Source organism: Leuciscus leuciscus, assembly GCF_965113295.1.
Source record: "Leuciscus leuciscus genome assembly, chromosome: 12".
Classification (NCBI taxonomy): domain Eukaryota; kingdom Metazoa; phylum Chordata; class Actinopteri; order Cypriniformes; family Leuciscidae; genus Leuciscus; species Leuciscus leuciscus.
Window position 1 is genome coordinate 8761808 of NC_138736.1, and position 25232 is coordinate 8787039.

General features: G+C 36.3%; 1 protein-coding gene across 1 annotated transcript in view; it reads right to left on the reverse strand.

Moving 5' to 3' along the window:
• Positions 1–666: 666 nt before the first annotated feature.
• angpt2b (angiopoietin 2b) overlaps positions 667–25232 on the reverse strand; it is a 28560-nt gene continuing 3994 nt past the window's right edge. The window contains exons 2-9 of the mRNA XM_082187091.1: positions 17805–17951; positions 15918–16039; positions 12283–12515; positions 11941–12065; positions 8703–8804; positions 7206–7372; positions 3134–3264; positions 667–1739 (exon numbers count right to left, since the gene is read on the reverse strand). Of these exons, the coding sequence (XP_082043217.1) occupies positions 1579–1739; positions 3134–3264; positions 7206–7372; positions 8703–8804; positions 11941–12065; positions 12283–12515; positions 15918–16039; positions 17805–17951 (1188 nt within the window). The 3' untranslated portion in view covers positions 667–1578. The remainder of the gene's footprint in view (positions 1740–3133; positions 3265–7205; positions 7373–8702; positions 8805–11940; positions 12066–12282; positions 12516–15917; positions 16040–17804; positions 17952–25232) is intronic.

Consider the following 25232-nt stretch of genomic DNA (forward strand, 5'->3'; position numbering starts at 1 on the left):
TCAAAAACACACAGCATGACCAGTCTGATTTCCGAAAGAATGAATCTTATGAACTGGTTCTTGTTAGTGAATCAAAAACATACAACGGGACCAGTGTAATGACTCATACGACCCGGTTCTTTTAGAATCAAAAACTTTGTAATTCCGAACGAATTACTTATGAACTAGCTCCTATTAGTGAATCAAAAACCTACAATTGAAACAGTGCAATCTGATTCCCAAGAAAATTACTTTTCTGAGCGGTTACTTTTAACGAATCAAACATGCGCCGCAACCATTGTAGTGATTCACAAACAAATAACTCTTCACGAGTTCACATCTACATATAATTAGTACAATAAGTTTATGCGTATTTGGCGTGCTGTCCGGGGGGAGGGCTCCGAGCTCGGAGTTAGGCCCGAACCCAGAGTACTCCCCCCAGTTGGTAAGTGTAGATGGAACTGGAAGTGAGGAGATGGGGTGGAGGAGGGATGCTGACAAACTTTCAATGAACAGAGATAGGTCTGCTGTGAATTTATACTCTGTCATTGAGTTGATTACTGATTAATCTCCAGCTGTGCATAATTTGGTTAATTATCTGAACCTGCTCCTCCCGAACTTTGTTAATAAAACATCATTTATGAGCAGGTTCTTTTTTGTTAAATCAAAAACTGTATGATTCCCAAATGAATGAGCCGGTTCTTTTAATGAAGAGATACATTTCCGGTTTGAATCAGTCGACGAATCCTTTACTAAAATAAATCGATCAGGGATACATTTCTCAAAAACAGCATAATCTTAAGTATATCGTAGAACCATTGGCACCAATGGTCTCTATGATCAAATTAGCTCACAATGGTTTTGAGTAATTGAATCAACATCTGTCTAATGAACTTATGTTATTAAAAAGTTATTTGTCAGTCGAAAATTAAGCAATTTTTTTCTTTTTGTAAAAAACTGTACATTCTAATTTTAAACATACCGTTAAACATACATTTGCAACAGTTTGTAATAAATGAAGGAATATGCTTTGCGTGTCTGTATAGCCTACAGTATATAGCTATACAACAGAATTCTGTAGGAAAGTAGGATTCTGTAGGATTTGATGTCAGTTGTTTTATTACAAATATATATTTTATAATGAAAGCTATGCTTATAAAACATACACCTGTTTCAGTGTCTTGAGCACTTTTATAGACGTATTCTCTCTTAAACCTTTACTAGCACTAGAAGGGGAGAAGAAATCTCAGGAGATCCACTGTTGCACTTAAGGGAGGAGGAGGATAGGTTAGTGTTTTACCACACAAACATCGGCCCAAATATCAAGTACAAATGTGAACACTGATCAGCCATTCCAGTTCATTGCATTTTACATTGGAAGAGCTTTGCTATACAGATAAAACATTTATGGTGCAATTTGTGTCTGTTTCGACAGACTAAACAAACAAAACGGAGACAGATTGAATGGCTACAATGACATGGGCACAAGCTGTCCAAGTCTCAAGTTGTCCATAATTTTCAATGATGTCACCAGCTTGTTTGGATTATTTGTCTGTCAGTAAAGTCAAATGACCCTTTTGTGACAGTTCCTTCCTGCTTTTAGAAGTCCACAGGCCGTATCATCATAGTGGTCATGGTCGCCATCCAGCTCGGCCCTTTCCAGTAGTACCACTTTATACTGTTATAGCGTATCACATTGGAGTTTCCAGAATAGTATATCCCATTGAGATTGGAAGGCCCGCAAGCTTCAAACCACCACCCTGCAGTGACAGAGAGCAAACGATTTCAGCTATTTCTTTATTGGGTCAGTTTTCCTTCATTAATATTAAAGAGGCCATATCAATCGGATTTTCCTTGAGAGAAAAAAGCAGCACGATGTTTTGAAGTGGGGATTGCTGTCAAAGGGTTGTGACATCACAACGTGATGACAGCTTAGCTCATTAATATTATTTACATTATCCTAGGTAGTCCTGGAATGGCTATTTGCATAATCTAATTAATATTCATCAGCAAAACCTTGCCAAACAGGCAGTGTTATTTTAGTATTATTTATGTACAGTTATGGTATTTATAATATTTTATATTTATTTATATTTTAAAAACTAAAAATATAAAATTAAAAGCTAATTCATTTTAATTTTGGTATGAGTAATTTAGCTTTATTTTTGTTTCAGTTTTAGTAATTTTAGTACTTCAGCTTAAACCTAATTTATTTCAGTTGGCTGCCAAGTTGTTGTTTTTTTTTTTTTTTGAACATATACTGTAATTTTTTCATCTGATATTCATATTATTAAAATATTTATTTTATTTCATTTTTTATTTTTATTTATTTTTTTATAATTTTTATAATTTTCAATAGTTTGAGTTTAGTTAACAATAACAACACTGCATATAGGATTTGTAAATTAGACAGAGTATCACTCCGACTTGGCATTGAGATAAAATAGCAGATATGCTTCATGTTTGATGAAATATTTTTACACAACCTTCTACTGTTTTGATGTATTGTGAGCAGCACATAAGGGATGGATTCAGGGATGATGTTACTTTTACCTGTTGGAGGTAAGGAGGGATCTTGGTTCCAGCACCTCTGATCTGTGTCTCTGTTTAACTTTAGTAAAGAGCATCTAAAGTTTGTTTTTTAACAGGGTCCCTGATTACATCAGCCCAGCCTTCAGAGTTTGCACAGCACATTTCAGTGCAGATTGTTTTGTGGTTCTGTCACAGTGTAATGTAGGCTTTGGAAAAAGCTTGCTGTCAAAAGACAAGTCACAACCAACTGTATTGAACCTGACAGCAAACCTTCCAGACTAACACTAGTGGACCTTTAGGGAGGGAAATAAAAAAAGTAAAAAAATATATGATATGACTCCTTTGAAATGTTGACAGAAAAACTCTGAAAACAGATTTTGGCCATATTTTGTTTGGATCAATGCCATTAAGTTTTACTTGTTTTTTTACAGGCTAATGTCTATACTTTCTCAGTTGTCATGAAAATACAGTACTTGATACAGTAACATTATTGTAGTTCTTGTCTTGGGTGGTGCTGGAAAATTGTTTTCCATTATATGCATACGTAATGCATATGCATATGTTTTCCATCAGATTACACAAAGTTAGAAATAATATATAAATGGCAGACAAGCTGCGGTACCTCCAGTGGCCATCTGAGCGCATTTGCAGCTGCACTGGTCATTGTCGTGATCCTTAGTGCTGAACTGGGTTCCTGAGTGGGTAAGACTACTGGTGCGTCCAGCTGTACCACTGAAACCCCTTGCATGAAGACTGGTGAGAAACAGACAAATACAAAATATTTCAACATATGGATAGATACAGAACATGCATTTTTCAAACTTTTTGATGCCACAGACCCCCAAATATAGTGATCCTCTTGTGAGGGACCCCCAATATAAATGCAGCTGTATAAACTACCATTCAAAAGTTTGTGTTCAGTAAGACTTTTTTTATTTATTTTTTATTAAATTGATCAAAAAGTGACAGTAAAGACAAATATAATGGTACAAAAGACTTCTATTTCAAATAAATGTTGCTCTTTAGAGTTGTGAAAAAAAATTATCATGGTTTCCACAAACTTAAACAGTACAGCTGTTTTCAATATTGATAATAATAAGAAATGTTTCTTTAAGCACCAAATCAGCACGTTAGAATTTTTTCAAGTTGGCTTGACAAGATTTTTTTAAGTTCAAAAGACTACCTGTTACTCATTAGATGAAAAAGAAGTTAAGTTGACTAACCGGAGCGAATTAGTTGAGTTAACTTGAGTGTGATGGGTTTCCTTATATTTTTAAGTTAGCTCAACTTTTTTTTACAGTATGAAGGATCATGTGACGCTGACTAGCTGCTTTGCCATCACAGGGATACATTACATTTTAAAATATATTTAAATAGAAAACTGTTATTTTAAATTGCAATAATATTTTCACAATATTACTGTTTTACTGCATTTTTGATCAAATAAAAGGAGCCTTGTTGAGCAGAAAACAAAATTAATTCAATTAAAAAAAATGTTGGAACGGTAGTTTATTTTCATTAGTTTATTACCTATATATTTACATGTACATAAATATTTATACTGTGGAAAATATAAATGTGGAAAATATTATTAGGAAATAAATAATTATTAAGTTAACAGTGTATTTTATATCTTATTTGTCAGTCAAATAAAATAATTTGGAATTAATCTCACGTTTTCCAACAAGTGTTCAAATTAAACTAATAGTTTCAAATTCACATTTTACAATTATTTCACAAAACTTTTTTACGGAAACCCTAGCGCACCCTCGTGGCCCCATAAATTTGAAACCCCCTGCAGTATATATGCTGAATAATAATATATAAACATCAATACTTACAGAAGGCATGTTCATATAAACATTTCTATCAACCAGAAAAGTCTATGGTGTTCTACATCTAAAGGTATGCCAGGAAGGTGTGTTCCTACATCTTTCTTTTTTTGCCACTTCTTGTGTGTCGAGTTCCAGCATTACCCTTCTTAATCAGCTCAGACACATATCCTGTTCTAGATAAATTAACTTAAATACTATACACAAAGTATCACTTTAAGATACGTTGTTTTTTTATTTTATTTTACATAATCAGATGAAAGTGTCTACATTTATTACATCCACTGTTAACCCCAGTAATTGGACCAGCTGCGAGCCTGTATAAGATATTTCTAAGTGATTTATCTTTTTCTCTTTCTCATTTCAGAAGGCTCTAAGACTCATTAATGTGCACTCCAAAGATATTCAGCCTCCATTATCCACAATCCATTGTTGATGCTGTCTCACCAGGAAGGATTGCGAGCACACACAGTGCCAGAGAGAGGACCACACAGCTAGGTACTGCAGGAGATTGTTTTGGCAGGGAAACATCCTTGCACCATAGGTTGCTTGGCTGGTAAGTCCCAAATGGGCTCAACACCCTCGAGACAATGCCAGCATTCTCAGCACGCTAATAAAACGCACACTTACCATATGAGGTAAACTAGACAAACATGGTGGGATTTGGCAAATGTTTGTTCAGTATTTTCCCTACCTGTTTACACGCACACAAACACACACTGGAGTTTCTATCTGATATCAATGTTGCAACACACCCATTCTAGAGTAGTATTCCAAATCATTTATTTTGAGTTAAATGTAATATTTCTGGTTCTGGTTCATTCACTGTATAAGTATGCCCAAAAGCAAAACTGCAGGTTTAATTGCATCCCTTAAGAGAGGTGTGAGATCTGTTCACTCGGCAGTTTTCTGGAAAAGCCTCATGCTTGAAATTGTTTGCCTGGGATAAGACCAGACTAGAAGCAATAGGGATGCTGTGAGAAGTGGTAGTTTACCCTTAATGTAGCTCATCATTTTGATTTAAGGACATAATCACACAAGTGTTCCTTATATCAGAAAATGACAAAGACAAGCCAAACAAAAACAAAAAAGAAGAAATTAAACGTGTCAATAAGGGTTTTAAATGTGATAAATATGTAACTCACATTGTAAATCTAAATGCAAATCCAAGTATTAAACTAATTCTAAACACCACAACACCACAATGTTTAAAATAACTCTGGACAATTAGATATTGAATATATTCTAATTAAATAACACAATATCTAAGGAATAATTCACGATGGGCCATTTAATTATTAGAAATTGAATTCTCTCTCAATGGCGGCATCTTCTCTGCTAATAGTGAAGCTTTAAGTTTGTGTGTGTGTCTGTACTGTATGTGTGTGCGTTTTTATGGGTGAGAGAGCAGGGGGGAAAGCATGCTTCCACAGATACTAAAATGTAATTTAGTGATGATAACATGAAAATATACTGGAGATTTTATCTTCTGTTATTTATGTTTTTCCAAATTCATTTGGAATCATTTACGTTAAAAACTATTTTTTTGGCCATGGCTCTCGCTGCTCATGTCTACAATGTTAATACATAGAAACCATCTTCCAATGTTAGGCAGGAGTTTTCATTTTGTGAGTGGGTATTATAATGAGACTGTGCTGGAATTCATCATTTTTAATGTTTTGTTGAGTGATTGTTGCAGTTGAGGAAAGAGATGGCAGGATTTCTCTTTACCGCACACAGCTTTGCACTTTTCTACAGCTTGTTATCCTTTCCAGTTAAGTCACAAAACAAAATGCAACCAAATGTGTTCCTGCTGCTAATAAATGTCTACTGATGTACAGCTGCAATTGTGGTTTATTCAAATAAAAGATTATATTAGGGAACCCCTCGTGCTTAAAGCAAAAACATTGCCGCTAGACCAAACATATCTTACAACATCTGATCCCAAGTTTATCTGAATTAAGCAGAAATTATCAGAAAAAAAAAATCATTGGCCCATCAAATCATTTTGCAATGAGAAGTCAAAAACAAGAACTCAATGTGTTATTGAAACTCAATTTTTTTTTATACCTTTTAAATGCTAATGTTTTTGTTGACACTGCAGTATTGACTTGGAAATGGGAAAATCCTCTACTACAGATCTGTAGTAATTCATCACTGAAACTATTTATCAAACAAGTAAAATAAAACACATTTAATTATTATTTGCGCATAACGTCATATATATTCATAAGCTAAGCATTCTCTAGTCTCAACCTCAGATGTCAAGCCCACATTGGCTAAACGTCTGATGCATATTGCACTTCGAGTCATCATCTGATTGGTTGAATTCTCCAGGATTTCCAGGAGACGCTTGCGCCGCATTCTTTAACGCGTGGAAACAAAGCTGTCATGATGCCAAACCCCCTTATGGAAAAAGAAAGCCATCATGTTTAAAACTATGACAAACAGCGCTTATCAGGATCAACTAAATGCTGGATTTTCAAGTATGTGTAGTTCACAGGACCATCGTTGCACCATTGTTGCAGTAAACTTGCACGCCGGTCTGTAATTGTGGGGACAACGACTTTACATTTATACACCCCTAAACATGACGCTGGACAAAACAACATCCTGTTTAACGCCAGACGTCCTCTTGGGCTATCCTTGGCCAATGAAAGCTCCTGTGGAGTTCAGACCCTCTGCCATCAGTCTGAAGGACTGGCTAAGCGAGACTAATTTCCATTGCAAACCTGCACTGTGCCCCCACCTCACCCCAACCAACTTTCACCACCTCTTTTGAAAATAAAGTGACACCCAATTTTATGCATCACAACAGTTCATTAACATCTAGAGTCAAGAGAACATGAAACATTTTGGTACCTGTACTTCTTATCCTCTCCGTCAATGTAGAAATGGTCATATTGAGAATAAGCCTGGTGTCCCTCTGCGTCTTTGAGGTGGACCTGGAGAATGTTGTCTTTTGATGTGGTAAGCAGGTGGATGGCATCATTTCCTAACCAGTGTTCTCCTGACGGATCTCCAAATCCCTGTCGCATAATAATCGTATGCAAATGTCGGAGATAGAGGAAAGTCTGCTTCAGAAGAACAATCCTTGAGTTCCATGTCACATACTAGTACAGTAAACATTTCAAAAGACCTCCTGTAACCATAGGAAAATGTTGCATTTCCCTTTGCTTGGACCAGTAAATGAGACAGCACTTTTGATCACAGTGAGATGTGGCAGTTGGGCATTCAAATGCTTCAATGCACACGTTATCAACAATCTACAGGGGCTCCTGACTCCCACGCTCCATCTGGGGCCAAATATTTATTAATTCAAAACATTTTTCTTAGAAAACAAGGAAAAGAGAAAACAAAACTTGCGCTGTTCTAAAGCGCTCCCAGAGCAGCCATAGCAATTTATCTGTTGAAGTAGACCAGGTGAGATGAATTACCACCATTTTCGCATTTAAAACTCAATAACAGTAGTTTCCAAACAACTCAGCTCTTCGGGGAGATGTTACGTTTATAAGTAGACCCTGATTTTAAAGCAAGCATTACTTACATTGTCCAAGTTAAAAGGACTCTCTTTACCTTCTGTAACTTGTTTTAAATGATGGACGCAAAGTGTGAATAATGATGCCCTATTTAAATTCAAAAAGTCTCTTATCTTTTTTTTTTCTTCTCAAGGCTTCAAATGACCCTGTGACCGAATTAATATATACTCATTCTCCCACATAGGGAGGGAATGCAGGTGTAACAACAGAGGGAGACATGGGAATGCAGAGACGGCCAATCAGAATTCTCTTCCTCAAGGAAAGGTCATCAGGGTCACCAATGCATCAGTATTCTATGGCTATAAGCATCAGATGCCACATATGAGTTAGACTTTCACCCTCAGTGCGGGTTAAATATGTGTTTTAAATGTAAGGTGCCTCAGATTAATGGTAGCAGAAGCTTGCATTCATCAAGAAATCTCAATAAGAGATAGACAGGCTCACATTTAAATTATACTGTATGTCTTCATTAAAGGAGTAATCATACTGCATTGTCTTAAACAAAATTAAGAAAAATTTGTTTTAAGCAATCTTTAATGACGGCACAAAATAAAATTCCTGCACTTTACAATGTTCACCTTGTCAGATATGAATAAAAGCAAGTGTTTTCTTTTTATTATTATTTGAATATGTTTTTAGATATTAGATGCATGAAGACATGCTTTATTCATTGTCTGTGCTAAAATAAATTATCTGAGACTGAGAGAATTGTGCTTTAAAGTGAATTTGAAGCCAAACTGTGAAAGATAACCACACTAAAGCTATGTATACAATTAAATAAATCAAATGTGGAAAGGCTCTAACTGATATTGGATCCTACCAGTTTGTAGTCATTCCAGCCACAGTTGAAATCGACTGATCCATCATAGCGGTGCTGAAAGACAGTCCAGCCTCCCCCTCTAGTTTTCATGTCACAGAATACCTGGTCAGAAACAACCATACAGAAACACATACATGCCATAAATATACAAATATACTTTTTTATTATTTATAATTTTATATTTTAACAAGAGAGAGAAAGAGAGAGAGAGAGAGAGAGAGAGAGAGAGAGAGACAGAGAGAGAGAGAGAGAGAGAGAGAGAGAGAGAGAGAGAGAGAGAGAGAGAGAGAGAGAACATTTGTATTATCTCCAGCACTTGTGTTACTTATGGAACTAAAAGAAAAGTTATAGTAACACTTTAGACATTCTACTAACTATAAGTATTTTTGCAACTACATGTAAACTACCAGTCAAGTATTAGCAGACTGTCTGCTTAATATCTTTATTTTTATAGTCCCCCAACAGACATTATACGTAAGTAACTTTTCGAGTACATCATGTCAACTTATTCTACTAACCCTTACCGTAACCCTAAACCTATCAGTCTACTAATACTCTAACGAGAGCTAGTTGACAAGTATAGTTGCAAATTAATGAGAGTTAGATGACAATTAGTTGCATGTAGTTATTAGAATGTCTAAAGTGGACCATCAAAATAAAGTGTAACCAAAGTTCCTTTTCTTTTGAGCTAATATTTGTGACAAAACTATGGTTTTCAATGGGTTATATAATAAATAAATAAATGCTGAGAGACCCTTTGCAGGTGCTGTGTTTTATTAAACAACATCAACAAAAAAGCTATATGGTAATTTTCCCTTATTTCATTATTACAGTATTATTTAAGTCAGAATTTGCTGAATTCTTAATACAAAAAGCTGCAGTTTAGAGATTTGACTTGTCAAACTACTGTAATTTCCCAGGATATGCCACAAAGCATATTAACTCGAATAGGGACATTTCAGAGTCAATTATGAGGCCTCTGTAGGTTCTCTGCACTGACAAAAAAGAAAAAGGAAAAAAAAAACACTGTGACCCACAATCCTTTTTAAATATGCATGGGGAGCGAGACTGGATCACAAACCAATACATTTGGATGCAGGACATTCTGTTCCTGTCCAGCGAGATGGCGGGTCCTCAGGCTATGAGTACTCTGTTAAGTTTGTTTTAATCTTTTGGAAATTTGGTTAACCACTGTGCAATAAACTTGCCATACTAATGATGGATTGTCCTAATTTGAGCCATACAGTAAACTAAGTCTAAAGTGCAGTTTAAACACTAACTTTTACTATCTATTGATTTAGTATTGAACTCAATACAACTTAACAATTCACTGTTTTGTGAGGAAAATAGCAATGTAGTTTGAGCTATGAGCAGCAAAAATAAAATAATAAAAGTGCAGCTCGTTGAATTCCATCATCCGAATCCGAATTAAAGCCTATCCCGTAAAGGATTTTCTTCACAAATATTAAATATTTCTAGCCTGTGAGTGTCAAGTGAAAACATTCCAAGTCAATATCCTCAATATGATTTTTCTCCAATTTTCCCAGCTGTTTCTGTGAAGAAATAGGCTTAAGGAGAAGATGAAAAGCAATAAGTTCTTCTTGGCAAAAACAAAAAGTGGGATAACAACGTACATTTCCATCCCTTGGCAGGACCAACTCATTTAGCAATACATGATGCTGGTCTTAAGACCTTCCATTGTGAAACTTTAAACAGCTAATCAAGGTTTAAAGACAAAGCACTTGCATTAATGACATCTGTAGAGAGGGCGCTTTTGGGGAGTAGGAATTGATTTCATTCTTATTCAGCGCAACATATATTTCTATTTGCAAAATAGATGTGAGATGTTCTTTGTTTTCTGCTTCTGAGCTATCCACATCAAGATGACAGTCAAATTTTCCAGCAATATCTTATCTCTTGAGACTGCGTATTTTAAATCACAGACACATTTATACAATTGTAATTTATATCAAAATACTTGCACAATTGTATAATATGAACATGATGCCTGAATTTAAAGAGAATTTCAAACTCATTCAGGGCTGGTCAGTCACTGTTTTCCATACAGATATATTTAAATGTCTGGTAAATATATATACTGAAATAGCACAGCTTAAATAAATATATTTTTCAAATTAAAAATATTTTTTAAGTTTCTAATGCCAAAATATATATATTATATATGTATACAATGTAAATAAAATGTAAATCAAGGGGCAAGAAAATGCACTTCTAATCTTAAAATATATTTTTTGTAAATAGAAAATTAATTTTTTGTAAAAAAGCAGTATACTTTTTGGCTAATTTTGCCAAGCAAAAAGTATTTTGTTTCTATATAAAAGCTTGGCTCTGGCAGCAAAAACCTCTTCAAAACTTTCATGGTAACAAAGGAACCATTTGTTATCCATAACCTTGTATCAGTACTGATCAATATCCCGTATAAATATCTTAATTTGTATCATTAAGGAAACAAAGTGAAGTAGAAAAAAAGCAATTTAAAACTCTCCAAATGAAAGGAGCCACCCAGCGTGCTGCTCTGAGGGGTGGCACAGTATGAAAGGGTGGTGATACTACATATACCAGCTCGCTCTCGCTCACTGCATTAAACCCTGTGTTGGCAGGAAGCTCCCGAATCTTTGCCAAACACCTGGCGTCTATGCCCACAGGAAATGGAGGGGAAGACGAATGAGCGCACAGGAAAATAATGAATAACAAAAACAATTTTAGCCACATTTTTAAAATGTTCATCACCCCAAGAGCCTGCCAGAAATTAGATTTGACTCAAAGGCAAAGCTCAATCCTTGGGTGGTTTGCTTGTGGTTCAGTAAGGAAAGATTTTGAAATAGATATGGGTGTATATTCACAGTTAGATGCACCGAGGAAATGGCCTGAAGGAAATGTTTGACTTTTGACGTCTTGATTTGGTTTTCTGATCAACATGACATTTTCATCTTAGCCTTTTTTCAAAGACGTACTGAAATTGCATTATACTAAAACATGTTGTCCGTCCAGATTATAATGTAGTCCTCAAAAACAACACAAAAATCTAAATGTCAGGAGAGCTCAGTTTCTTCAGCAATCAAGATACATGCCAAGATTCATGCTTTACAAAATGATATTATATTGCATGCAATATATCATCTTTTTTCTTTTCTTTTTTTCTTTTTTTATTTAAATTTCATCATAGTGATTTGAAAACTGGTTATTGTCCACATGAAAATTGTTTAAATCTACTAACCTTCATTTTCTGGGTTGAGTTGGAAAGATGAATGCTGTATATCCCACTTTCTGTAACTCCCGATTTGAATATCTCAGCACAGTCTCTGAACTTTAATATCTCCTTTTCAATTGGAGTTGAAATATCTGAAAAAACATGGGACATTTTAACGTTTGTGAAAAAGAAATAGAAGTATAAGTTGATTGGTTTGAGCAATACTGATTTAAATCTCAATTCTCCTGGAAAAATGCCTGATGGACCACCATTGGGAATTTAAGCAATTGCCCTGTTCGGAGAGCCCCTTTTGTTCCCACTGAGCTGGTCATATGCAGCTTAGCCTGATAATGTGAAGTTGGCACTAACCGTTACAGTGAGAGACCATAGCCAGAAGCTGCTGCACTGTGTCAGTGAGTGTGGCCTGCTGGCGTTGGAGCAGTGTGCTGTTACGAGTCGAGCTGGCCAGTTCTCCCTCCAGCAGGCTGACCAGGTGATTCTGTCTGTCCAGCAGCTCCAGTAGCTGCTGCTTCTCCTGCTGGATGACCTGAAGCTCTCTGCTGTGCTTGGCCTCCATAGCACCAAAGCGCTCTTCCAAGTAGCTGAGAAGAAACACACTGGCTGGTTCATATACCAACACGATCTCATGAAAGTGCATATCTATAACACGAATTTTATTTCTCGTGCCATTTATACGGCAAAAATATTTTTTGCGTGCAAATGATACGCACTGTAAAGCCCTTGGGTAGGATTAGGAGTGTGGAGTGCGTGCGTATTACAAGGCATAAAGTGTGTATCATATGCACGCGAAAACTGCGTATCATATGTACGCAAAAATATTTTTGCTGTATAAATGGCACGAGAAATATAATTCGTGCTATAGATACGCACTTTCATGAGATCGGGCTGCATATACAGTCTTGCATATTATGAGGTTTTTAGAAAACTATTTTTTTACTGTTTGTATAACTCCAGACTGTGCATTAGTTGTGGGGATTTTGTCTGAAGGTTACAGCGATACAATTTTAGTCTTAAAGGTGCAGTAAGTGATTTCTGAGAATCAATGTTGAACACTGTTGATATTTGAAATCAACCCAAACAATCACATCCCTCTCTTCATTGCTCCGCCCCCAAAATGCACGAACACGCAATGCAAGAGTGGATGTCTGGCTATCATAGCAGAAGCGAAGCAAAATAAAGAGAAGATTACGAACGACAAGGAAGAATAAAAACGAGTATATATGCAAGCAAGGTCTTTATAAGTGAATCGCTGAGTCATTCACTCAATTGATTCATTCAACATTGATTCATTCAGGAAGCAAACACCATTATACACTAGGAGAGGGAATAAAAGTATTTTTGTTAGCGGAGAAAAAAATAGACAAACTAACAGAAAACGTAGTCTAAAATGTAGGTTTCACAGTATAAACATGTTGTTTGTTGAGCTATTGTGTAAATCAATACTAAACTGCATACCACACTTAAATAGTTGCACCTCAGGTTAAATTAATTTTCTATAAACAATGAAACATACAATATCAACATATCTAGAGCATCTCAAACATAAATCCTGTACCGTATGCACAACTTTAGACAAATATAAATCTTTATAAACCCTTTAAAGACTGACCGCAACTGAAGGTTACATCAAAGTCCCTCTGGTTCAATACAATGATGGGAAGATTGGATTATTTTACCCACTTAATCTTGTTAAGCAAAACATTAACTAATTTTTATTCAAGTAATTTAGTTCATTTCGTTCTTTTGAGCAGAGTTAAATTAAATTAAAATGGCAAATTCCCTGAACAAGCTCAAATACGATTACATCAAGATTCTCATTTATCAGTAAATTATGAAATACCTTTTTAATTACAAATTTGGTTACACTTTATTTTGATGGTCCACTTTAGACATTCTACTAATTATAAATAATACATGCAACTAAATGTCAACTCATTAGATTATTAGTAGACTGTTATGTTACGGTACGGCAAAATTACTTATAGTCAGTAGGATGTCTGTTGTGGGAACTTCAAAATAATGTCTTAGCAGATATTAAGCAGACAGTCTACTAATACTCTAATGACTAGTAGTTTAAATGTAGTTGCAAAGTTACTTATAGTTAGTAGAATGTCTAAACTATTGAAATAAAGTGTTGTTACCACAAATGTATTTATAAAGGAAGACCATATGGGATTACTAGTACGTTTTACTGTTTGTGTTACTGCAACAGACTATGGCATTTGGATGGGGAGCAGTACGTGTGATTTTGTCATGCTCAGAGCAGATTTTTGTCTTAAAGGTAGATCAATTGTGCCTATAGACAAACCGTTTGTCTTATTATATTAATTGTCATATCAAATCCTAATTTTGAATACTTCACTCTGTAGGTTAATAGCAGTTTGTTTGCTTCCGCTGCTCTCAGCGCAGATGACACCCTTGAACAAGCCTCTCCACATGTGAGCCTGAGAGGCTGGTAGACCTGTAAACACCTGGATACCACTGCCGTTCACAGATGGTGTTGTTGCCTGGGCTTCTCGATCAAAATCAAAATCAACAACTCTCTGACAGGCTGTGTGAGCTGGCACCGTACCAAGCTCCAAATAAAGACAATAAATCCCACAGGCCTGATCTTTATGAGTCCGACTAATGACTTTGCAGCAGTTTTTTTATTGAAACAATCCACCCACACAGATTGAACAAGCTACTTTCAGCTAGTCGAAAGAAACATTCCCTAAATCTTTCTTCGCTTGCTGTTTCTGTTCTTCCAGCATGCATCCTTTCAAGGGGATCTGCACTTGAGTATACCTTGTCAAATTGTTTTTAAGATGATTTGTTTTTTAATCATCTTAATTTGTGGAGATGAAACACTGTTGTTGTTGTTTAAGCTGCAGCTTTATTGTAAAAGTACCTTGTAAAGTACCAATATTTTATTCCTGAATAGATTATCTTACTGTCCCATTTTTGAACGGCGAGTTTAAGTTTCCACAAAATGCTTGCATATTTTAATTTGAGTTAGCAGAAAGATGCATAATCATGGAGCCAAATTTCCCAAAAGACCAAGAAAGAAAGATGAAAACGCATTTCCTTTATTACTGGAGCTCAACAGACAATTTACTGTAACAGAGTGCTGTTTTTTGTGTGAAAGGTGCTTGCTGCTATGCAGCATCATTGTTTATTTGAACACAATTATAAAGTCATAAAAGAGCTGTGAAACAGGTGATCCTTGTTTTATAACTTATTTTCAGTATATGAGATAGTAAACACATGGAATATACAGTACAAGGAAAATGAGAAATATCTCTCTCATTGATGAGATGTCTTTGAGCCTGTTTATACCTGATATCGAAGTGTTAGTTCACCCAAAAATGTACTTTTTCATAATTTACTCACCCTCTTGTCATTCCTAACCTGTGTGATTTTCTTTGTTCTTTGGAACATAAAAGCAGATATTTTAAAGAATGTTAGTAATCAAATAGTTTCAGTTTACATTGACTTCCATATGGACAAGAATAACGGAAGTCAATGCGAACCGAAACTGTTTGGTTACCAACATGCTTCTCAATCTGTTCTGCAGAAGAAAGAAATGCATATATCTTTGGAATAACATTTAATTAGAATTTTATTCACATATAAACATTGATGAAAGCATATACATAGAGCACATCAAATATGGTAATCAGAAGCACAACCGCAAACCTCATTGGTTCTTACACATCAAGCATGCACATTTTAGCTTCAGTTTACCATTTTTGATGTGCTCAATGTAGGTACATACAGTAGATGAAAAGAAATGGGCAAAACAACAGGCAACGTGATATGAGATGTTATTATATAAAGTGTTTATGAGCAACTGTACTATCAAAGGTCATTACCATCTTGTAAGCCGTTTTCCTTTGTATCCTGTTTAAAAAATATGCATGAATGCACTTTTGCATTTGTAATAACTTTAGAGACATGCACAAGGGTGTGACTGAGACGCTGCACATTTGCAGACGACTCACCTGTTTTTGTCATTGAGGCGGGAGACCTCCTGGGTCTGCTCTAAGAGCTGCTTCTCCAGCCGGTTGGTGCTCAGAGAGTACTCCAGCAGCTGGATCTCCAGACGACTGGTTTGGTTCAGCACCTGCAAACAGGCCCACATAACAGACAAGCGGAAAGAGAGATTACCTTTAAAATATTTAAAGACATGAGAGAGTGATGGCGCTTTTCTTGTCCAAGTACTATGGTTTTCATCTTTGCTTGAATGCAAATGTACAGGATTACATTTTTTTCCAAGAAACCCCTGTAGTTGAACGTTGAAGGTAGTACCAGATGTTTCCCTGCAACATTAAGGCTGCCAACTTTATTCAAGAGCAATGTTTAAAGTAACATTGTTGGAAACAAATACAGTTTTAATCAGGAATAGTTTACCCAAAAATGTAAATTCTGCCATTGCCTTTATGTCGTTCCAAATCTGAATTACTTTCATTCTACCACAGCACACAGAAAGGAATAATCCAAAGACTGGTCGCATTTTTCCATTTAATTACAAGCTTCAAAAAGGATGCAAAACCACCTTAAAATGTCATAAAAGACTTGTGCACTAAATTTTTCTACATTTCTAAATATTTATGTACTGATAATCTTCCCTCCAATAAGCTGTAAACTGCTGTGTTCAAATCATTTGATTCATTTAAAAGATTCAACTTGAGAGATCGTTCACAGATCGGACAGTTCTCATTCATTCAGTTTTGGTCCCCACTGTCGCTTTTGGTTTGCTTAGTTGGGGACACTTAACATTCAACAATATTATTGATCTGCCTGCATTGACAACATTATATGAGAACTGAACTGAGCTCCAGAGTGGCTGTATAGATAAATTAACTAAATTAATAACTTTTTGTCAACAAAAATGAATCATCACTGAACTTACTTATGCTGGACTCTTTTCTTCTAGATGTGCTGTACAGCCGAAACAAACTGTGTTGCATTATTTTCCTGTTATCACTGTAAAGCTGCTTTAAAACAAATTGTATTGTAAAAAGCACTATATAAATAAAGGTGACTTGACTTGATTGTAGGTGCATGAAAAAGTTTTCAAAATCTCTCCTTTTATGCTCCATGGAAAAAAGACTTGAATGAATTTGGAACAACATGAGGTTACATTAAAATTGATTAAAATGTTTCCTTGAGTTTTTGAAGCCATAATCAAGTGATCCAAAAAAAAGTCACACATAGTTCAGGAGTGATTATCCCATTATGCCCGTTCATTCAAACAGCTACATGTTTTTCCAAGCAGCTTTAACACAGCAAACATACTGTAAGCCCTGACAAGCACAGCCCAATATTTTTTCAGGCTGTACTATGATGTTCAATGAACTGCTGACTGCAACTAAATGAAAGCAAAAACATAGCAGTGTGAAACAATTACTCTCTGAGAGTATAAACACTATGGCTGTTTTAGTTGGGCTATTTTCACTGTTCCTCTGATTCTTTTCCAACACTACTCTACATGGCCACTTAACCCTGCTTCTGTTGGCCATGAATTCAGATGAGTACAAAAACATGCACACATTATCCAAAATAGGCAGCAGTGCTTTGAGTGTCAAATGTGATGCACTAAGGCCTAATTTTGTGAACTCACTTAACTGCACAAGGGTAAATATTATCAGCCACTAAAGAATGTAATGTGATTGTGAGTCACCAATGCAAATTACTGAGCAGTTTGCTTACTATAATAGAGAATGTTGAACAAAATGATGGCGTGAGAGGTGCTCACGTGGCTGCTTGTCTTCAAAATGTGGTTTAAGCCATTAGAGAAAAAGCATTTCACTGCAAAGACAGACAGAAGCTTGCTGCAGTGCCATTTATTTTTCTGGATGCTGTCAGTGTCATCTGATCAGCCTCACCTGTGTCTCCACATCTGTCAGTTTGCGTGTGTTCTCTGCTGATTGGCTTAGAAGATTGGTTCCGATCTCCAGCATGGTGGCTGTCTGGGTGTGAATGACGTTCCGTTCCATCTCTGATCTCACATTCTCCTGAATATAGTTCTCCAGCTGCAAACATGACATATGACACATCAACAAACACACACCAACATCTCCATCTAATATTCTAGTACATAACCCAAAGAACTTTCAGCATGGAGAGGCATAAAAACAGGCTTTCAAAAACATTAAAAACTTTTAATTATTCTTTTGACCGGTAATGTGTTTGTACTAGTAAGTTTGGAATAATTCAGGTGTTTTTCTTTTCTTTCTTTCAAAAAAATATTATTACAGTTTAAAATTACTGTTTTCTATTTGAATACATTTTAAAATATAATTTATTCCAGTGATGGCAAAGCTGAATTAATCCAGATTGGTGCTAAATTGTTATCAGTTATTATTAGTGCTAATAATGGTTCTTAATATAAATGTTGGTTGATATTTTTGTGGAAACCATGAAACATTTCTTTCATGATTCTTTTATGAATAGTGAGTTAAGTATAAAAAAATATATAAAAAAAATAAATGCCAACAGACGCCAACAGAGGGTCAACACTGATCCAACAAAAATTTGGCAAAACCAACTAAAAGAACATGTCTGTCTTTGTTTGTTGCTGTCTGCTGGTGCAATGAGCCTTTAGTGAAAATGATATATAATATTGAAAAGTGCCTGAAACAGGCCAAAACAGCACAAAAACAATCAATATGAAATGCATGGTCTGACATCAACGCTAAAACAAGTGCTGTACAATCAATCTTACTGACAGTGCTTGACTCCCTTCGGACAAATGGACTTGAGTGCACACTGTACAATTCTAATGAGGCAATACAAATATGTCCCCATCCATCTGGTGCCATTGTCTACAACCAAATGACATCTGCACACAGAAGCCGTGACACAGTGCACTTCATACCATAAGCATAATGCAGCCATGGCTACTGTACCACCCTGCTGAGAAACTGGTGTGAACACCTTTGGGTAAACTATATTTTGTTCGCTCAGTTTAAATCATCATTGGCTGTGATATTAAGCGAGGTAAAAATAAATAAATAAAGATAATGACCATTAATGCAAGCTATAAAACCGAGCCACCAAGCATCTGAGAGTAATAAACCATTCTCAGATTGAAGTGGCCTTTTCATAAAAGGAAAGAGAAAGAAAGAGAAAGAGAAATCCTGTCAAATCTTCACTGTACCATGTAATTTTAACGTTTTTCCAAGGAAGTTTTTTTTGTGCCAGTCCCTAAGTAGGTGAGCTTTGCAGAAAACTAAAGTGGCATTGATTAAACTACCTTTAATCTTGCTGTTCCGCCACTCTCAGTAATGAACATTCAAAGAGTTTTAATTGAGTTAAATAATGAGGCATAAAAAAACGGAAGTGAATTAAAAACCGGCCAAGTCCATTTGTATTTTCCCATTTCATGGAAAATGAGATTTATTATTAAAAGGGGCCAAATATGAACACTCCATCTGTGAAGCTTTACTGAAAACAATAGATCGGCCTACTCAAGGACAGTTGAGCAAGAATCATTTTATTGAGCAATCTTTAATTTCTTTAGAGGAATCATTCATGTGAAGAAAAAAAAGATATACTCACCCTATTTGACGTTCAAAACCTGTATGATGTTATTATTATTTTTTTATACCTATATACTGTATGGAACACAAAAAAAGGTTTTGTAGAGAATATTCAACATGCATGTTTTCTGTACAATGACATTTCGTAGTGACATGCTGTTAAGATCCAGAAATGAACTATAAAAGCAAAACATTTAAAAAAAATTACAATTGGTTAGGAGACACTTTTGAACCAATGACATTTGGGGCCCTATTTTAACGATCTGAAACGCAAGTGTCAAGCGCAAAGCGCAAGTAACTTTGTGGGCGGGTCTCAGCGCTGTTGCTATTTTCCCGGCGGGATAAATGACTCTTGCGCCAGGCGCAAATCTAAAATGGGTTGGTCTGAAGTAGCTAAATTATTCATAGGTGTGGTTTGGGCGTAACGTGAAATAAACCAATCAGAGCGTCATCTCACATTCCCTTTAAGAGCAGACGCGATTTTTCCATTGCGGATTCCTATTGTAACGGTGGATTTGCCAGACGCGCGCCAGGAGCGGTTCACAGCCGAGGAGAGCAACGCTCTCGTCACGGCCGTAAAAGAGAGAAGTTACATTGAAATGGAGAAACTCACCCAAATTAACTTCGGTTAAACAGGCGTATGATAATTTGGGTAAATGTGTAAGCTAGATGTCAAGTCAAGTAAGATGTATGCTTTTATAATAAATTGTCTATCTATCTATCTATCTATCTATCTATCTATCTATCTATCTATCTATCTATCGTAATAATGTATGATTTGCAAAAATGAAAACTGCTGCTTCTGTGTAGATGAGAGAATCAAAGTGTGCGTTGTGCACACGCTACATTGATTATGGCCGAGCATGCGCCCTTAAAATAGCATATGAATAACATGCGCAACGCGCCACTGACTTTTAACAATTTTTTCCTGGTTAGTGGCGCAATTGTTTTCTAAACCTGCAAAATAGCATGAAGGAAAGTTTGCGCCGGAACACGCCTCCTCTTTGCGCTGAACCGCCCCCGGAAGCGCAAGTGTATTTCCTATCTTACCGACGTGCTTCTGTGGAGGGAAAAGTCCGCTTTGCGCGGGTGCAAAATAGGAATGATACATGCGTCGGTGTACAAAGTCAATTGCGCTGGGTGCAAGATAGGGCCCTTGATGTTACTGCGTTATATGCTACATGCGTTATAGGTGCCATATTTAGCATTCAAGTTTTATGGACAACTTTTATGCTACTATTTTTTATTAAAAAATAACCATTCAGGTTTGGAATTACATGAGGGTTAGTAAATAATGACAGATCTTTCATTTTGGTTTGAAGTATTCCTTTAATCCACTTCTCGGTCTGTCTGTCTCTCAGTCTTTTTCTTTTTCCAATCCTTTTTTAGCAGGACGTGTCAGTGCATCTTGGCTGCTTTAAACAGAGACAGAGGCTGCATACGCAAGCAGAAGATCTGTCGTAGGAGATTATTTTGGATTAGAATGCAGTGTTAAGAAAGGATGTTTGGAAGCCAAGAAACTGTTACAGCAACTGCCTGTGTATATTTCATGTAGGAACGTGTTCTTGCCCGAAAGAGAGGGGATTTTTTCACCTCTAAAACAAAAAATACAAAGGTTTTTTTGTTTGTTGTGTCAGTACTATGACACAATAAGCTTGTCATTTTTCATGTTTGCTTTTTTCTCTTTTCTGAACTTCTGAAGCCTGGATAAATGTTTCAGGGCAAGAGGATTTGTCTTAAAGGTAGGGTAAGAAATTTCAGAGTGGCTAGCAATTGCAAGCTAGCCTTGAAATCATTAGATCCCACCCTCCCTTCAGAGCGTCTCCAAAGCCATGCTTCCTTCAAAACACATAAACACACACTGCAGATTCTGCGTCGCGAGACGAGAATCTGTGTTAAATAATAATTTGTTACATTTTATTACGCTTTTTCTGAGACCTCAAAGCACTTTACGTAGATGGGGGAATCTCCTCAACCACCACCAATGTGCAGCATCCACTTGGATGATGCGACGGCAGCCATATTGCGCCAGAACGCCCACCACACACCAGCTTACTGGTGGAGAGGAGACAGTGATGAAGCCAATCAGTATATATCAGTATATAAGTATATCAGTATATCAGTATATAAATAACCTCATGTCCCTAAGCACATTACATTGCAATGAACGTAAAAACGTACAGAATAAACTCGTTGTTTTGGTTCAGGAGGAACTGTAAAAGGGCGCTTCTGTTTGTTTGCAGCACTCGGCGACTGTCTGTACACAACCTTACGGAACGCACCGATGACGTGTGATGTCTGCAGGAGCAGGGTGCGCGGAGGTATGGAAATACATATGTTGACAGGCAGGTAGGACATTACATCATTGCATTCAGCCTACCCTACTTAATTGCTATGTTCATAACAAGCTTGTTTAGTTTTACACCCAGGTATGAATCACATTCAATACTCATATCACTGACTGAATATGAACATTGAAAAGTGTGTGCCATCTGATTGTGAGTGAAAATCAGTGATGTGGAGTTAAAAGTACTAACTAAAAGTAGTGACACTACTAACTCACTATATATTTCTATTAGGGGTGTAACAATATATCATGCCACAATATATCGTAATACAAAAATGCAACAATATGTATCGTGGATAGTGACAATTTGTATCGTGGATAGTTTACCCAAAATAAAAAATTACTGTTTGACAAAAAATTTCAGTTTACAGAGTTTAGTGCCAGTACTACATTAAACTATTATAATGTTTAATATAATGTATAATAATGCAATGGGGGATATTTTTGGATCCTGATAATGCCAAATGTCTCATGTTACCAGTAAAAAGTGGCCTACATTATTGTAAATATATCTAGTCAGTGACAGAGTGCAAGCATATTCATCTAAAACATTTCTGTATTTTCAGCTACAAAATCATCAATATTTTTATTCTGGTGTCACTTTTGTCCAGTGGATTAGGTTACCAGCACTAAGACTGAGCCTATTCATTTACACACACAATGTAACATTAAATTTAGCATTTTAATCAACAGTACATTTTTTGTTAACCTTTTCCCATATGTCTTTGAGTCAAGTCAAGTCAAGTCAAGTTTATTTGTATAGCGCTTTTCACAATACAGATTGTATCAAAGCAGCTTCACAGTATTAAATTAAAATAATACAACAAAGTTTGTTTCAAGAGGAATTTATTGATTGATAAAATTAGATTAAATATCCCCAAAATATCCCCAACTGAGCAAGCCAAAGGCAACAGTGGCAAGGAACCGAAAAACTCCATCAAGTGACCTAATGGTGTCCTAAAACTCCATCAGGTGACCTAATGGAGAAAAAAAACCTTGGGAGAACCCAGGCTCAGTCGGGGGCCAGTTCTCCTCTGGCATTTATGAGATAGAGGACGGATTGTAGTTTGATCTGTGGGATTATATGAATGCCTGGCTGAAGAGATGCGACTTTAATCTAGTTTTAAACTGGGAGAGCGAGTCTGAGCAACGAACAGTATCAGGAAGACTATTCCAGAGTTTTGGAGCCAAATGTGAAAATGCTCTCCCTCCTTTGGTGGTTCTGGATATCCTAGGTATGACCAAAAGCCTTGAATTTAGTGATCTTAAAGAGCGCGATGGATTATAGGGTGATAGAAGATCCGTTAAATAGACTGGAGCTAAGCCGTTTAGGGCTTTATAAGTCAGTAGCAATATCTTATAATTAATACGGAGCTTTATAGGTAACCAATGCAGTGATGATAAAATCGGTGTTATATGATCATATTTTCTTGATCTCGTAAGAACTCTAGCGGCGGCATTTTGGACTAACTGTAGCTTGTTTATTGAGGATGCAGGACAACCAGCTAATAAAGCATTACAGTAATCCAGTCTCGAGGTCATGAATGCATGAACTAACTTTTCTGCATCAGAAACTGATAGCATATTACGTAGCTTAGCAATGTTTCTAAGGTGGAAAAAGGCTGTTTTTGTAACATATGAAATATGATTTTCAAAAGACAGGTAGCAATCGAGTATAACACCCAGGTCTTTTACTGTAGAGGATAAAGTAACAGGACATCCTATGATGTTAAAGTTGTATTGTGGGAGGTTTTGTGGGCGGTTTTTTGAACCGATAAGTATTACCTTTTGAGCATCGCAACAAGTATTTGTCTTTGAGCATCGCAATAATATCGTATTGTGAGTTCAGTATCGTGATATGTATCGAATCGTGGCATGAGGGTATCGTTACACCCCTAATTTCTATTGAAGTTTGTTTCCGCCACGTAATACATTTTTTTAGATAATTGTGACTTATTATAAAGGTATATAAACTGGCAATTGCGAGAAATAAAGAAAATAAATAATACAAAATTCTCGCAAATGCAAATTTATATCTCGCAATTCTGACTTTTCTCAGAATTACGTGATATAGTCGTAATTCCGTGTTATAAAGTCAGAATTGTGACTTTATATCAAGCAATTCTGAGAAAAGTAGTAAGAATTACGAGATGTTAACTCGCGTTTACGAGAAAAAAAGTCAGAATTGTGAAATAAAATGTTGCAATAACCTTTTCTAATTTTTACTCCATGGCGAAACAAGCTTCCATATATTTCTCCAAGTCCCTTTGTTCCCTTTTTTTATTTTATAAATAAATAAATATTAAGCAGCGCAACTTTTTTCATACATTTGATAATAAAATTTGTCTTGAGCACCAAATCAGCATATTAGAATGATTTATGAAGGGTCATGTGACACTGAAGACTAGAGTAAAGATGCTGAAAATTCCGCTTTGCCATCACAGGAATAAATTAAATTTATATATAAAAGAAAACTTTTTTTATTGTAATTATATTTCACAATATTACTGTTTGGCCAAACAACGGCAGCCTTGGTGAGCATAAGAGAGTTCTTTAAAAAATAAATAAATAATAATCATAGTAACACTTAACAATAAAGTCTAATGCAGCTAACAAGTGGAATATGAAAACTACTAACTAACAATGACCAGCCACGGGATTAATGTGATTCAACAGAAGTCATGATGCTGAACAAAAATAAGCCCTTTCAAAAAAATTTTAAAACAGTTGTCCCTGACATGTAATTCAGCATGCATGTTCCCTCTTTGAAATTTCATTGAAGAACATACAGGATTAGCTCATGTTTTCTTTAGGGGGGTTCTCGAAGACCCTGGAGGTCAGATAGTCATGTGGGAGTGTGGTGTGTGATACAAATACACCGTCTCATGTGTGGCCTCTGGCCGGAAAGTCTAGTAATGCATATGCAAAGCAGAACGTCTGTGGTGTTGAAAAGCCAGTACAATCCACTCAGCAGCGGGCCAGAGTTCAACGCTCTCCAATGCTCAGGAAGCTGCTGCTTCTATCGAGCACTGCACTCAATGACCGGAGAGGGAGTGAAATAATAATTTATACAACATTTGGCCTGCTGGTGAAAGCGTGCATATAGGCATGTCAGGAGGGTCTGTCTGGACCGCTATTTCTGAGATATAGTAGTCGCTTTACCTTTTTTCTATACCTCCTACTGTCAGAAAAATGCATATTGTGCCAGATGTAGGGCCTGTAAAATATGAAAGTGAGCCGACTCATGAGTGACTTTGACCCTTTTTGTAATCCTTTGGCATTCAGGAGCATTTCTGGGGAGCACGTACGATACTAAGCCCCCTCCGTGTTCAGTGGGAGGCCTGAATAAGGAGACAGACTTTCTAGACGGCCCATAGTCTGGGTGACAAACAGAGCAGGCCAAAGCCTGGCTGGGACATGTAGCT